Source organism: Danio rerio, chromosome 1, assembly GCF_049306965.1.
Source record: "Danio rerio strain Tuebingen ecotype United States chromosome 1, GRCz12tu, whole genome shotgun sequence".
NCBI lineage: Eukaryota > Metazoa > Chordata > Actinopteri > Cypriniformes > Danionidae > Danio > Danio rerio.
Genome location: NC_133176.1, coordinates 19,890,304 through 19,906,632, shown reverse-complemented (window position 1 = coordinate 19,906,632; position 16,329 = coordinate 19,890,304). Strand labels below are relative to the sequence as shown.

Sequence of the window (16,329 nt, the reverse complement as noted above, 5' to 3'; positions counted from 1 at the left end):
AAAAATTATACAGTAATGGAAAAATAAAGAGACACTGTATATTAACAATCCTCGGGTATGGTTTTGAGTAAATATTAATATTTGTTTATGTTAAATATTAATATTCATTATTAGGGTATCACTTTTTTGTTTAATTTAAGTTGCACTGCATCTACATGCCAACTAATTCTCATTAGAATATAAGTTAACTGTTAGGTTGGGGTTAGAGTTAGTGTAAGTTGACATAAACTTGCAAAGTTTCTTATAGTCAGTTAATTGTCTTTTGAAGGAGCAGTATCAGCAGATATTTAGCAGACAGTATACTCAATATACTCAAATTAGAATTTATCGGCACGTCCATGCAATGCAACTTACAATAAAATATGCAGTAGGGACCATCAAAATAAAGTCTTGCCAAAATCATTTGTTGTGATTCAAAGTCAGTTTTATTCCGCCAAATATGGATTTCTTAAAAACAAATAAATGTGTTTATGCATAGTATATATAATATATGTTGAAACTGAAAATATTGCATTTTTTTGTAATTTTTTTAAATAAAAAGCTCTAAATTGAGCATGTCTTTGTACTGTGGGATAAAACAGAGGACCTGGAGGAAACCCGCACATGACCATGCAAACACCACACTGAAATGCCAACTGACCCAACCGGGGCTCGAGCCAGCGACCCTCTTGCTGTGAGGCAACATCGCTACCCACTGTGCCACCATGCCACTCTTCAAAATGCGATTTTTAAAATTTAAATCAGGTTTAAATTTATGAATGTATAGATACATAACTGATTTAAACATCACAAATCATTTAATGCACAGCAAGCTGTGGCCTATCTTTTTTTTTATTATTATTTTATATTTATTTTCAACTCTGAAATGGTTAATGTTTACTGCCCAACTTTGCATTTATAGCCAAAAATGACTGGACAATGGAATTTATTCTACTGGGAAATGGAATTTTTTTGACAATTGAAATTCTATCAGTATTTCGCTTTTAATATTTTTTTAAAAATGCATTCCATATATCAAAAATGAAATGGGGGAGAAAAAAAAGCACCTGCGCAAACATAGATACTATATTGTAAATAAGCTGTTGCAGAATAAGAACACGTGGATAACATTTTGACCAAAATGTTAGATAAACTGATCCAAATAATTACAAGGTGACAAAATGGCAGTGACAAAATCCTGTGCAATAGAAATCAAATGAATATATGTAAATCAACATTTGATATTCTTTATATAAATACTCTGTTTAACTACTTCTTTCAGGTACGACCCGAAGACAGACATGTGGACAGCGGTAGCTCCCATGAGCCTCAGCAGAGACGCTGTGGGTGTGTGTCTTCTGGGTGACCGTTTGTATGCTGTCGGTGGTTACGATGGTCAGGTTTATCTCAATACAGTAGAAGCCTACGACCCCCAAACCAACGAGTGGACACAGGTAAACGCATAAAACATGGCTGTGTTTGTCTACCCTGTAATATCTGTAAATCATTCTGCTCCTCCCTACATGTCACACGTGCGAGTAACATCTCCATTCTCTGTCGTGGTTTGATTCTGCCTCCTTCCTTCTGGCGCTGTTTGTTTATGACGCTGTTTGTTCATTATGTAAATGCAAGGCCTCCATCATTCTGACAGAAGTGCAGCTCGTCTCTGCATCACAGCATCTGTTATTATTACCTTTCGCTGTAGCAAGTGGCTGATTTCTCCTGGGCTTCATTTCTTGTTATGTTTTAGGTGACATTTCCTTCGCCCACATGCTGAGAGTTCATATTGTTTCGTTTGTAAAAGAAACAAGCCTGGGGATGTGTGCTGGTCACAGTGTGTGTTTGTGTATAAGAGCAGGAGAGAGAGCAATAAAACAGTGTGTGTGTGTTGATGGAGGGAAATCATCACTGAGAATACTGTAAATGCACTGCTAAAGAGACGTTTGTGTAGATGAATCAGTAAGGATAAAACTAAGTATCATATGGTGACTTTAATCTGTTTTGCTCTTTCACTTTAAATGCCTGTATTTGTTTCAGATGATCACATCTTTAATAGTGAAACCTATGGTAGCTCAGCGAGCTCAAACGCACTGCAAGTTAAAAAAACATGCAAATAGAGAAAAACTTACAAATTGCATTAGCAAATAGTGAATTCATTATTTGTTAAGCATTAATTCTACATTACTAGACGTTAGTAAGCAGTTTATTGCAGATATAAATGCTCTATTGTTGCCTTATAATCACATTTAAAATGTGCGGAATGGTTGTACTTTCAAAATTTGTGACTGATTAATTTTTCATAACTAAATTAAGTATCGCATTATTTACAAATAATTTATATTTAAGAGTAGTTGGGTTTTTTAAAGATTATTCAGAATGAGTTAGTAAATGATTAACATTTATACATCTTATTATTTAGGCATAGAGTAATGGTTAATTTGTATGTTAATAAAGGCTTTATTAATTCAACTTCATCCAGTTTTGTGACTTAATTTAAAGTGAGGACTGTTTATGCTTTATAAATCCCTTATGAATAACAATTAAAGGCTCAGTATCAAATGAACATTGGAACAATACAATACACACTGGGTGCACTCTAAATGTGGAATTAAGTATTAGCTTAAGTAATAGAGATGAATGTACACTGATGAAAATTCACCTCAATCTCATCTTTTTTGTACAATACCTGACAAAAGTCTTGTCGTTGATCCCATGCAGAAGGTTGATTTTTCCGATGAATCATCTGTTGAACCATCCCAATCATCACAAATACTGCAGAAGACCTATTGGAACCCGCATGGACCCAAGATTCTCACAGAAATCAGTCAAGTTTGGTGAAGGAAAACTTATGGTTTGGGGTTACATTCAGTAAGGGGGCATACAAGAGATCTGCAGAGTGGATGGCAACATCAACAGCCTAAGGTATCAAGACATTTGTGCTGCCCCTTACATTACAAACCACAGGAGAGGGCAAATTCTTCAGCAGGATAGCGCTACTAATATTTCAGCCTCCACATCAAAGTTCCTAAAAGAAAAGAAAGGTGCTCTAGGGTGCTCAAGGTGCTCCAGGATTGGCCAGCCCAGTTACTAGACATGAACATTGTTGAGCATGTCTGGGGTAAGATGAAGTAGGAGACATTGAAGATGAATCCAAAGAATCTTGATGAACTCTGGAAGTCCTGCAAGAACACTTTGTTTCCCATTCCAGACGACTTTATTAATAAGTTATCTGAGTCATTGCAGAGATGTACTGTATGGATGCAATCCTCCAAGCTCATGGGAGTCATACTTAATATTAATTCTTTTCTCACTGCACCATGACTTCATATTCTATACGGTACATTATTTCTGTTAAGTGACAGGGCTTTTGTCTAAGCAAAGTCAGACCTTTATTTTTGTAAAATAAGCATAATCTAAAGGCATTTGGCTTTCAAATAAGACATTTCTGATACGAAATGATCAAATAGAAGTCAAGATATTGTTTATTGTTCCTGAAACTTGGATAGGCGACAAGATTTTTGTCAGATAGTGTTTTCAAACAAATTCAACTTAATCTGAAAAATTCACAAGATGGAGTAATCCAGTGAGTAATCTAAAGAGAATGACACAATTCACATGTTCTCTTTTTGTTTGGTTTGAACCCAGCATCAGTGTTTTTCTACAAGCATTTTCGTTCTCTCTCTGCCACCAAAAAAAAAAAAAACTCTCTAAATGACTATTTCCAAACTCTTAAGAGTTTGTTCATTTAAAAATGTAAATGCTTTTAGTTTACTCACTCTTATGATGTTCTAATTATGGACTTAAATGTCCATATTTACTGTGTATGTGTGTTGTAAATCTGTCATCATATAAAGCCATTGTACCTCTTCAGAAGTTTTGCATTAGACTGCTCAATTAGTTGTATTTATAATGAGATGTAGATTAATGAGAATCATTATATATATATATATGTTTACAACAGCAATAAATTGTCATGTACAGTAAATGGCTATTGGGAAAAAAATTAAGAAGCCATTTTTTAAAGTTTTTCTCTTTGGAGAAATTCTCAGTTTCTCTGGATGTACTGGTTGTAAAGTTTAATAACATTTTGTCAACACTTTAATACACTTACTGTCATTTAGCACACATTTATTTACATTTAGCCATTTAGCAGACACTTTTGTCTAAAGTCTTACAATTGAGGGGACATAGTGATTCAACAAGAATAGGCAATACACACAAAAAGTGCTAGTTATAGATGGTAACTTGTTTGTGCTTAGGAAATTTAGTGCTAGAATAAGGGTGCTTTCACACCAGTGGATCGATTCTTTAGATCCAAAACAGGGATTAAAATTACATAGTTACATTGTTGCACTTTGCTCTTGGTGAAGTCTGCTTTCACACGGCAGAGTTTCTAAATAGACCACAATAGCTAAAACAAGTCACGTGCGACTAAACTCTCCTCACATTGGTCAGTTTAATGGTTTATTTTGCAGAGTCTCGCTCAGCTGTCATGCGTCCTTATTTAATTTACGTATGACGATGAGCAATAAGACATTATAAGCAAAAAGCTGGGCTTAAATTTTGAATGGTGACACCCACAGACATTGTCACCAGATAAAAATCAGAGGTAAGAATTTCTCATACATAGCCGTTGGCTAGAATTATGCATTATTGGCTTTACATTACAGAGTGAAGTAACAGAAAAAAACAAGGCTTGTTTGGTCAATTTTCCTAACAGGTAAACAGCTCTTGTTAATAGTTTATTGCATGTTAATAGCATGCTTTCAATTCCATATTTGACATGAAACGCATATTTACCGGGAGGAATGACATCCCACCGTAATCATAATTCTCTCCTCGTATAGCTGTATCTTATTACATATCCATAATACACTGTGATATAGCCTGGCTCGGACCATATTGCTTTCTCACTACAATCAATTCGCTCCAGAGTTCATTTCAATCGAGCCGAGACCAACTCATTCAGGTGATCTCGGACTGATTGTTTTGGTGCGGATCCGAGTGCAGTTGCTGGATTCACATATGCCAATCGAATGCGCTAACTGGGGAAACGCACCAGGTTTCCAAACAAAACTCTAGGTGTAAATGACCCCTTGGGTGTTTTTTTGTTTCCTTTTAGAGGGAGAGAGAGAAAGTGCTTCTACAGTTGGTCTTGGTTTTATATATATATATATATATATATATATGTACACACAGTAGTATTGTATTTTCTAAAATGAACATAAACTTGTTTGAAGATAGGGCACATTTTTTATATTTTTAACCAATTGTCATATTAGTGTAAAAATGGCAACATTCACTTAAATTGAAAACAATGTTAAATTAGGAAGAAATGCCATTAGTAGTTTGCTGAACAAAAGAACAAACACTTTACTCAAGCATAACTATATATTATAAACCCAGAGCTGTAAACATGCTCGCCCACATACTGAGATTTCCTATTGTTTGTGTGAGTGTGTGTGTTGAAGGAGAGAACATCAGTCCCATAATAAGACCATTTGTAAAGCTGAATGCATTCTCTCTAAGAGGGATTTGTGTTTGTTGTTGTAGGTTGCGCCGCTGTGTTTGGGTCGAGCTGGAGCTTGTGTGGTTGCAGTGAAGCTTTGAATGGCCAGTAGCTGACAGTGCTCTTGAGTCCTGCGCTGGATCCAGACTGACCAGAGAATACCACGCTTGCTCAACTGTGCTGCTCCTTTTTGCCTTCTAGTATGTGTTTATCTATTAAAAGTGGTTTATTTCTTGGCTGTTAACATCAAGAGACAGACTTCATCCCATTCTGTCGCAGTCTGACAGGGTTTATTTAATTTAGTGTCCATCCATTTCACTGCACAGATGTTTGTATTCCACTACATTAGAAAAATATATATAGAGTGTCCAGCCAAAATGGGCACACTCCCCTTGAAATTAATATTTGTATTAATATCTCAGTGAGTATAAAAAATATATTTTGGTCCATTTAAACAAAACAGTTTTATCAAACAGTTATTTTCATTAAAATAAGAGTGTGGTCACCAAACATACCTAAGAATAGAAAGGTAATACATTTAAAAATATTGAGTTTTTCACAAACTCAAGATTTCAAGTTAATTTTATATATATATATATATATATATATATATATATATATATATATATATATATATATATATATATATATATATATATGGTTCTCTAGATTTTTCCTCTTTATTAAATTTGTATTTAATACTTTTCTAGTTTTTTATGTTCATTTAAGATCGACACATTTAGATACTATTATTTTTGTTATTATTATTATTATCATTATTATTATTACTATTATTATTATTATGTCTGTATGTGTGTTCAAACACACAGTTAAAACCCAGAGTGTCCACATTCGCTTTGCTTCAAATCGCGTATACAGAATCTGTTTTGAAAACAGCGTTGATTTATGACTATGGAGCGTGTCTCGCACCACTACATAAACCACCTTTCCACTGCACATGATAAATGACAAGCGACAGACCAGAAGTCCTTCATTTCCAGTGGAGAGTAGTCAGGGAGCTCAGTGGAGTTCCGATCATCTCTAAATGTGGAAAATTCACATCCGACTTGTGCCAACTGCCACAAGGGGGCATATTCCGACAGTCGTATCTGAATGTCGTATGCAGTGGAAAGGCAGCTTGACTGTTTTGAGGATTGCATAGAAGGGGCAATGGCGCCCAAAATGGAAAGGAATGGAATCCTGCTAGGGGCGTCTCCTGATGGCTCGGCGGTATGGGTTGCGTATTGGGAGGATCGGCTTTTAAATGTTTAATGCCACCCTTCATAGAAAGATTAAAAATATGGGAGAAATACCTTTATGGGATGACAGTGGGATCCCGGGAAAAATAGGATGGTTGACAAGTATGATCATTTTTGAGGTTTACGATCAGTGCAAAATAACTTTCAGAAACAGTTCATTCATTTTTTTTGGAGTGAAATATCTAAATATCTAAACATTTTAACAAAACATTATTATAATATTAATGACCCCAAATGTTTGAATGGTGTTACATATAAACAGACCTGTCTGCATTTTAAATGGTTGAATTGTCAACTACTTAAGTACTGTGCATAGCTTAGCCATTTTGTTAGCTTTTTACCTTCAGCAAGCAATTTACAACCAAAATATGTCATATATTGTATCATGGAATGTAAAGAGCGGAATATATATTTAGTCAATTAAAAGCATAACTGTAATCTGCACAGCCAAATTTCCTCAGTAGAAAGGGTCTGTCATCTAAGAATAGCTGGAGTGCAGTAAAGTGTCTCTAGGGGAAAAGAGTGCTGGAGAGAGAGCCAAAAAAGACCTGCGTGTGTGTGTGTGTGTGTGCGCATGTGTGTGTGTTTTTAATCTGTTTCAGAATCAAGCTTTATTATTAATGCTTTAGCTGAGAAATGAAGGTTGGCAGCAGCTCTTGATGAGATTTTCATCTTTGTGGTGTGTTTTTTTATATATATTTATTTATTTATTACAGAACAGCAAGGTCAGAACAGATTTTTGACATCTGATCAAACGGTACTGATCAGTGAGCAGCTTCTGCCACCGAAATCAAATTACGTCTGGCAAATGTGCTTATATTAGACAGGCAAACACATATGAGGGAGTGAGGATAAGAGAGAGAAAACGTGGGCAGAATCTGTGGATAAGGAGCCAAATTGTAAAAGGAAGAGAAATGGAAACGGAGCAGAATTCACATTTGACATTTTCAGCCCATTGTAAGCGCGCACATCTTCAATTTATGTTTCATTTACCTGCCCAAACGCATTCAGAGCACATCAGCAATATTTCATGTGAATATGGTAATTATACCTACAAGGGAGAAACACAATCCTTCATTATACCATGCCCTTATTCCCCAACTCGCTTCCAGCTCAGAGAAAAGAGGATCATAACAAGGTCTAATGCATATTCACAACTCTGAATCATTCTTTCTGTTCTGTGAATTTAGAAACGCTCAGTGGAGGACATTAACCACGCAAACCGAGAAGCTGTTCCTGTAGCCGTTCCCCTGCTGAGTAAAGCGAAAGATTTTAAAAAAAGGACCGTCATATAGTGGTTAGTTATTGTGTTTTTTCCGCCCCTTAATGTTTTATTTATAGTATTTCTATTTTTGCACAGTGATTCATCTCCACTGTAACAGCTGGATTCTGGGTCACTGTCCGTTTAATGGAAGTAAACTCTGCTGGGGAACAAAGCAAGACCAGATTAACAGTCTTTAGATTTACTGTCAATGAATCACAAACACAAACCATATTTTACACGGTGTACAGCAAGGAAAATAAGCATTGAACACATAATTTTTTTTCCTGGGAATAATATTTCTAAAGGTGCTGTTGACATGGAATTGAACCAGATTTTGGTAAATACCCAACCAATACAAACATAAAACAAAACAAAAAAATCTGAACGATAAGTTGTGTAACAATAATGGCAATGGAATGACACAAGGACAAAGACCTGAACTACTTAAATGCAGCTCATATGGAGAATGATGTCACATGAATTCCTCAGGTGTGATTTTTGTTTCAACAGAGTGTAAAAATCCTGATGGTTCTGTGGGTCTCGTCTATCAAATCTGATCTTTATATTCTATTTTCCTTTGGATTCTATTCATGTGATTAACTCTGCCATTCTACAGATTTTCTTTCTCTGAAAGCATTTGAAAGTTTCCTTGGCTGTGTTAAGGATCAGTGTCTTGCTGAAATGTCCACTCTGGTTTCATCTTCATCATCCTGATAATGTAGATGTTGGACTGAAACAGCTAATAATCATTTACAACGATGAAGGGCAGAGGGTTGCTGAAGAGATACTGATAGATTTGAGCTACTGTCTGGGCTCTCACTGACTTTCTACACCTCCCTTTCTTCTTGTGTCCAAACGTTTTCCTTGGGTCTATTTTAACAATCCAGGCACAGATTCTAAAGTCCAGGGCGCAAAAGCAATGCCCATTCCCGTTAAGAGTCAGTTGTGAAATTTGCTATTTACATGGCGGACTTTGTAAGCGAAAAAACGGAATGCTTCAGTAGTGAGAAAACAGTTAAACAGACCATCTGCAATGTGAGGATAAAGAATGAGCCTCCTCCAATCAACCTTTTTCTCTTTCTCTCTTTCGGTGTTGTATTCACTCCACTGAAGGCATCCATTAGCCTACAAAATTAATTTAATTTGGTAAACACAAATATTTGTTTAAAAACTATTTCTAAATTCAGTTCTAATTTCCAGCAAACCAGTAAATCAGCAACAATAACAAAGTGTGGTCAAAAAACTGAGTTATATCCAAACACATATCCTATTCTTATTCCCCATATGGTCCAAAAACCTGACAGGTGGACAAATCTAAACTTGTTTTTAATAAAACAAATATAACTATGCATATTTTGTAATATTTTATTCCTTTAATTCATTTTCATATGTAAAGTATATTTGCATATTGCTGTACATCCTGCATGTTTTAAGCAATGTGTAAGCGAGACGCACAACTACAGTAATGTGCTCTACGCTGGACTTAAGACCTGCTTTCAGCTGGTCTATTGTGCAGTCTATCTTAGTTTCTTAAAATAGCAACGCACCAACAATGTGCCTTACCGCACCTCTTTTCTAGACCAGAACACAAATGAGTCCACAAAGTGGCACAAATTGATTTGATATTTATACAACGTGGCAGAATACAGAAATTAGGATTGCGCTGGTCTGAAAATAGCAACACATCTGGGCAAACACATCTTGCGCCCTATTGCGCCGGGTGTATGATATGACCTGCTGTGTCATTTCATTTTATTACAAAGAACTTCATTTGTAAATTAATTAGATTTTTTTTCTTTGCTTATACAGATTTCTTTGACTGCTATCAATACCTGGTGGAAATTTAAAGTCAACAGCACCTTTAGAAATGTTTTTTGAGAAAAATGGGGATGTATAAACGATTAATTGAAACATTTTTATAATGTCATCAAGCAAAAAAGGTAATATATGCAGATATGTGAATGCATTCTGAATTAGAGAAATTGATGTTTTGGAATGGTTCAATTCACTACTAATTTCAGTCTTTAATTAAATTGATTTTGATTTGCTTGATGCTTACAGTTTATGGATAATAGTGAATGGCAATATAATTGGTTTATTTTATACTTTTCAATTCTTCTTCTGTTCTGAATGCCATCGAATTTGACCTTTCAGTTTGCACTCATAGGATTTATTATTATTTTTTTTAAAATTATGTTTCTGACACCACTCAAAGCAATATTTGTTTATGGGGTGTTTTAATGGTAACCTATGGACAAAAGGTCAATAAGGCGGTTACAAAGGGTTAAAGACTTTTTTTTGTAAATATTTCATTTAATTTAAAGCTTTTGGTTAAACGAAATGATTTATTTTAAGATTTTTATTCTTCATCTCTGCACTTTTGGCGTGAATTATACTATGGAATATAAAGCAAATATCAAGTTCATATCCAAGTAAAGTATATCCATGTAAATATGCAAAATAAATACATCTTTTAAATTAGTTTGCAAAGCCACTGGGTTTCGAAAAACACTTTTCGTATTTTCTCTTTTGCTTCCAAGGCAAACGTGCCTTGTTCAAAGCATGGTGTTAAACAAACATATTGATTTAAGAAAATTATTTCTGCAGTACACCCACAGGATTGTCTTTGATGGTGAGATAAAATGTGTGTGTGTGTGTGTGTGTGTGTGTGTGTGTGTTTGTGTTTGTGTGTGTGCGCTGTTCGATGCAGAATGAGAAGAGAATTTTAAACCAGCTTTTGGATGGCTTTGGCACACTTGTTCATTTTGCACAGTTATGCCTCATCTCCGCTCCACTTGTACTCCTCTCTGCAGTCAGGTGTGTGTGTGTTTTTTGTGGTTCTCTTGGAGAAAATGTAAAAATATAATTCTGTTATGTGTGTGTATGCGTGTATGTGTGTGCGAGTGTTAGTGGCTCACTCTCAAACCCCATACTGAGTACAAAGTTAAGCGTGCAAAGTCAGAGAAAACAGTTTGCGTATTTTGATCTAGTTTCGAAATCCCAAGACCTACTTCAGTGTTTTAAATGAAGAAAGAGAAGTGCGAATTAGCATATGAAGATAAACTAAATGAAATGAGACCCAAACTACAGTTAAAAATAGTCAATATAGCCTAGAGCTATGAAAATATTCACAACAGATTTTCTTCATTAAGTCGATTTATGATATAAAAACCAACATGTAATCTTTTAATTCAGCATCAAAATATTGTTTTTAATAATCTATATATTACAGTGTTATGCTGTGATATGGATTCATTGTGCAGCTATCAGATTTTAGAGATGTAAGGAAGGTTACATCTCTAAAAATTATATCGGTCAGTGTCATGTTTGACTGCCTAATTCATTAGCATCATTGTCTTTTTATTTTTTGTTATTTACATGTCATCTTATATTCAAGCATTGTCTTGTACCATATACATGTTCAACCAAAACAGACCCTTTGATGTTTAGTTTTTTTTTTTTTAAATGATACAAATAAGAATTATTGTTATACGTTATCTGTATTGGATACCATATATACTGTGTAATAAGACGGTACCACACCAATGGGTGAAAAAAACAATCTCATACTGTATGAATGTGTACAGAGTACATACTTATATATTATAGAATGTTGAAATGAACCTGAAAAATGTAAACAAGCTGTAAAAATAATGTAATATCATTCCATTGTGAGAAAATGCCTTCAATTTAAGTGTAATTACCTTTGGCTGTCAGTCATTTTTTATTATTTGACCATGTAAAATATGAGTTTTAATAAATAAATTAATGCTATTTAAATAAAAATCTGTATCGGCTGAAACTGAGATTCTCAAACTCAAATGAGTATGTTTTGATGAGTTTAATTTGTTGATTAAGTGGCATTATAGTTTTTATTTATTATTATGTGAACTCAAAAATTGTAAGTTCTCATACATATAAGTTTTTCAAAACTGGATTGGTTTAAGGTAGTCGGTTTTATTGAGATATATGAGCAATATCATTCTTGTAGTTGTGCGATATTGCTTTATATCAGCACTGGTGGGAGGTATGCGTTGACCCAAAGGTGAAGTGTCTTACCATGCATTCACACAGGGCTTCAGCATCAACGCTTGACCAAGGGCGTTTCTAAAGTTGGGGCTGCTATCGTAGCAGCGTCAGCCAGTGAAATCAGTCCGGCAACTGTCTGAGCTGGGTTATTTGCATAAAGCAGTCTGATTGGCTGACACAGCCGTTGGTGCTTAAAGTTGAGAAATTCCCAACTTCTGCAGTGAGCAACATGACTGAAGCAGCACCGATGGATCCGCAATGCAGTTTGGCAACGCCTGACATCACCTATTTAAAGTGAATGGGAAGTGTTGATGCTGACCCACCAGTGACTATATACTGCCATATTGCACTGCTACAAGTGATATTGCATTTATACAACAGTTCCACTACAAAATCGTGATTATTTTCAAAAAATCAAACATGGAGAGTCTCAAAAACCCTTTTTTATGAGGAACTACTTTCTTTCGTCATTGATTCACATCTGCAGCTGACGTCAGAACAGCAGAAAACTTTGCTACTTCACCAACTTCACTTTAGGGCTATAATGGCAAAACAAGTTTTAAGATTATAAGGCTGAACGGCATGAATTGCCATCAGTCTAGAGACATTTCCCAGTATTGCTCTGTTGCAATCAGGATATCAAAATATTGTAACTAACCCAGAAAAAGCCAAAGCAAAGCAAACTCTACCATAAGAGAGAGATCGACTAAGAATGTAATTGACCTGTTTTATAATGATTTAATCAGCTGTAGTTTGAATTTACGCTTAGTTTTTCTCCTCTAAGGACATATTATGCGGTCTCTGTCACAATCTTGTGGTGGAACGCCAACTGCTCTGCTCAAAGACAGGCTAGTGGATGCCAACATGCTGAATCTTCAAAATGATAAATAATTAAAATAGGCAATATCCTTATAAACGAAATGCATTGTTGCAATCTAAACAACTACATTCTCACCTAAAATGCCTCAAAAGTCCATTGTGTTGTCCAACAGCTGCAATATTTGTCAAACTGTAGTGAGTTTATTGATCTGCTGTCACTCTATGTGGGCGGAGTAATACAGAAGGGTTAAGAGGCTGAACGAGTGCTGTTATTCCAGAAAGTTACACGGATGTCAGCCAATCAGATTTGAGAACCGGACAGAACTGTTGTATAAATAGCTATGTAGAGCTATGGAAAGATGAGGATAAAAATGTTTTTTCATTTGTTTGAATGATTTTTTTTTTTTTTCAGATATTGATTTCTTGGAATGTCGGAAACATTTTGATTTCACATTGCCAAAAAAACAAAAACATGGCTTTAGATCAAACACATGTAACACATGCTCAGAAACTGAGCAATTCATTTAGCTTTATATTGTTCATATTTATATTTATACTGTATTTAAATTAGGCTGCATTATATGTCAGATTGGGATTAAATTTCTGACTTAATACACTACCTTTTTTTTGTATTTCCATCTTTTGTACATGATATACTGGAAAACTGTATCAGTGAAAAGAGTGAGTGACTCCAGGAGGAAATCTCTCTTAAATGTTATGCATATTGTTGCATATCGTTATGTATATGTTGTAGTTTGATCATGTATGATGATTGGATGCACGCCTTTTTTATTGTAATATGAATTGCTTTCCATGCAGTCGTTTTCTTATACATGTCAGACTCACAAGTGTATTGTTTGGTTTATGTATATTTTTGTTTATTAAAGTGTAAATCTGGTTTTTGGCTTGTGTTTGGAACAGTGTTTTATTTGTGTTGTACAGTTTTAAAGATGTCATTTATTTCAGTGCATTCGATTAGATTTGATTTGAGTTTATTTATGATTATTTATTTTCGAACAGACATATTATACATAAAATATCACTAACAAAAAATTTATTTCAACATGGTTGAAAATGGAGTGGGATGAAGCACAAGCTTATTATTTTTCCCCATTATCCAACACAATCTCACGATAATTCGTAACTTTTTGACTTAGTGGCTAATTCGGATGAATTCGTACAATCTAATTCATACAATTTAGCATGATTTGCTCATCCCCCAATGATGGTTGGGTTTAGGGGTGGGGTTAGGTGCCACGCCTCCTTTTTAAAATCGTACAATTTAGCCACTAATTCAGTCGTACGAATTAGCCACTAAACTGACACAACGTAAAATACATACGTTTTCTCGTGAGATCAGGCTGCAACACCACATACTGTACATCATTCATCTATTACTAAAACTTATTTCTTCTTTTACTTTTCTCTTCCTTTTATATGAGACTCATTTTATTCTTTTGACATCTTTGACAAATTATATGTTTGATTCTATTTGTACCTTACATTTTGTAACCCAAAAACAATACATAGTACTGCAAACAACATTGATTGAAATTTCATTATAGTTTTTCAGTTTTTCTTAGTTTTTTAGTTTTTTTTCCACAGTTTTTATCAGTTTTTCACAGTTTTTCTCATTTTATCCTTTTTCAGTCCCCTCAATCATTATATTCCTTTAATAATAAATATTTGTACACATTTTTAAATTGATTATTATCCTGACATTGTTTGAGAGTCTGATCTAGACTGTTCCATAATTTCACACCAAATACAGACATGCACAAACTTTTGGAAGTTGTCCTTGTTTTCAACCTCCTAAAATGTTATTCTTCTCGCAGATTATACCCCCCTCGTCTTTCTTCAAAAAACTTTAGTATGCATTTCAGAAGTAATTTATTACTAGCTTTAAAAATAAATTGTGCTGTTTCAAATTTAACCAAATCATTGTACTTGAGCATTTTTAAAAAAAATAAAGGATTTGTATGTTTCAAATACCCCACATGTTCTATCAGTCAAATAATTTTTTTTCTGCATAAGACTTAAACCTAAGAGTGTGTCCGTTTTGTCATAATTTTATCTCATCCTGTGCCCACTTTTAAATAAAACTTCAGCCACTGAGATGGAACTGAAATAAAATACAAGTAGGAGATAGAAAAAAAGTTGCCATTAAGAAATAAGTAAAACCATAGCTGTTAAATAATGAAAATAAACAAAGACTAACCAACTAACTGCATAGATGAGTGAATAAATATACATTTACATCTGTAAATTATTTTATATAAAATAATTTCTGAATAAAGTACATAAATAAGTAATAAAGCATAACTTAAAAATCAAAATCAATGAAGCCAAATAAAAATAGCACATTTTTAATGCTATACTGTTTATATGCATTTTGTACTTTGCAAGTTTCATATGATAAATTATTGTACAATATTATTTATGAATATTTTACAAAAATATTTCATTTCTTTGTACATTTAACTATGCATTTAATTACATTTTAAAATGTATTTATTTAAATTTATATAAAAAACTTTCTGACCATAACTAACAAAATACTGAAACATTTTAGGATGTAATGAAGATAAATGCATATCAAGTTAATTATTTAACTTAAAATGAAAACTTAACATATTCTATATTATATTATATTATATTATATTATATTATATTATATTATATTATATTATATTATATTATATTATATTATATTATTCATTCATTCTTTATTAAGCGGAATGAACCGCCAACTCATCCAGCATATGTTTTACGCAGCGGATGCCTGTGCAGCTGCAACACATCACTGGGATATTCTATTATATTATATCATTCATTCATTCATTCGTTTTCCGAGACTCAAACCAGCGACCTTCTTGCTGTAAGGCGACAGCACTACGTACTGTGCCACCACGTCACCCTATTATATTATATTATATTATATTATATTATATTATATTATATTATATTATATTATATTATATTGTTCCTATTAGATTTTCCTACAGAGTTCATATTCAATTAATAATCCTTTCATAGGTATTTTTTCTATTTTCTCTTTGTTATTGAACAGATAAAATAAAACTAAAGCTGTCTGGATGACAACTTCAGCTATGATTTATATATATATATATATATATATATATATATATATATATATATATATATATATATATATATATATATATATATATATATATATATATATATATATATTTGGGGGGGGGGGGTGGCATCAAAGAAGTGCAGTTCAAGGACATTGGCTGTTGTTGTGTAAAATTATGCTCATGGAAATGTAGGATATGGCTTTGTTTGATAAAATATAAAATACACACAAACAGTAGCCTATACACAATATAAAGCCACTCTCATTTATTAGTTTGAATTTTTCAGGGTCTTATACCGCCCCCTTGTGGTTATTGAACGAGACTTACATTTTTATCTCAGAGCATTTAGTCTCGAATCTTAATGTT

The 16,329-nt window shown here is 33.8% G+C and overlaps 1 protein-coding gene and 1 long non-coding RNA gene across 3 annotated transcripts in view; one reads left to right on the top strand and one right to left on the bottom strand.

Annotated features, from left to right (window-relative positions):
- klhl5 (kelch-like family member 5) overlaps window positions 1–5,975 on the top strand; it is a 121,425-nt gene extending 115,450 nt beyond the window's left edge. The window contains exons 10-11 of one of the 2 annotated variants that reach the window (XM_021475203.3): window positions 1,262–1,433; window positions 5,533–5,975. In XM_021475203.3, the coding sequence (XP_021330878.1) occupies window positions 1,262–1,433; window positions 5,533–5,589 (229 nt within the window). In that variant the 3' untranslated portion in view covers window positions 5,590–5,975. 2 annotated transcript variants of the gene reach the window in all.
- Window positions 1–16,329, bottom strand: part of LOC137490653 (uncharacterized) — a 208,573-nt gene that overhangs the window by 102,294 nt on the left and 89,950 nt on the right. The gene's annotated exons all lie outside the window — the stretch shown is intronic.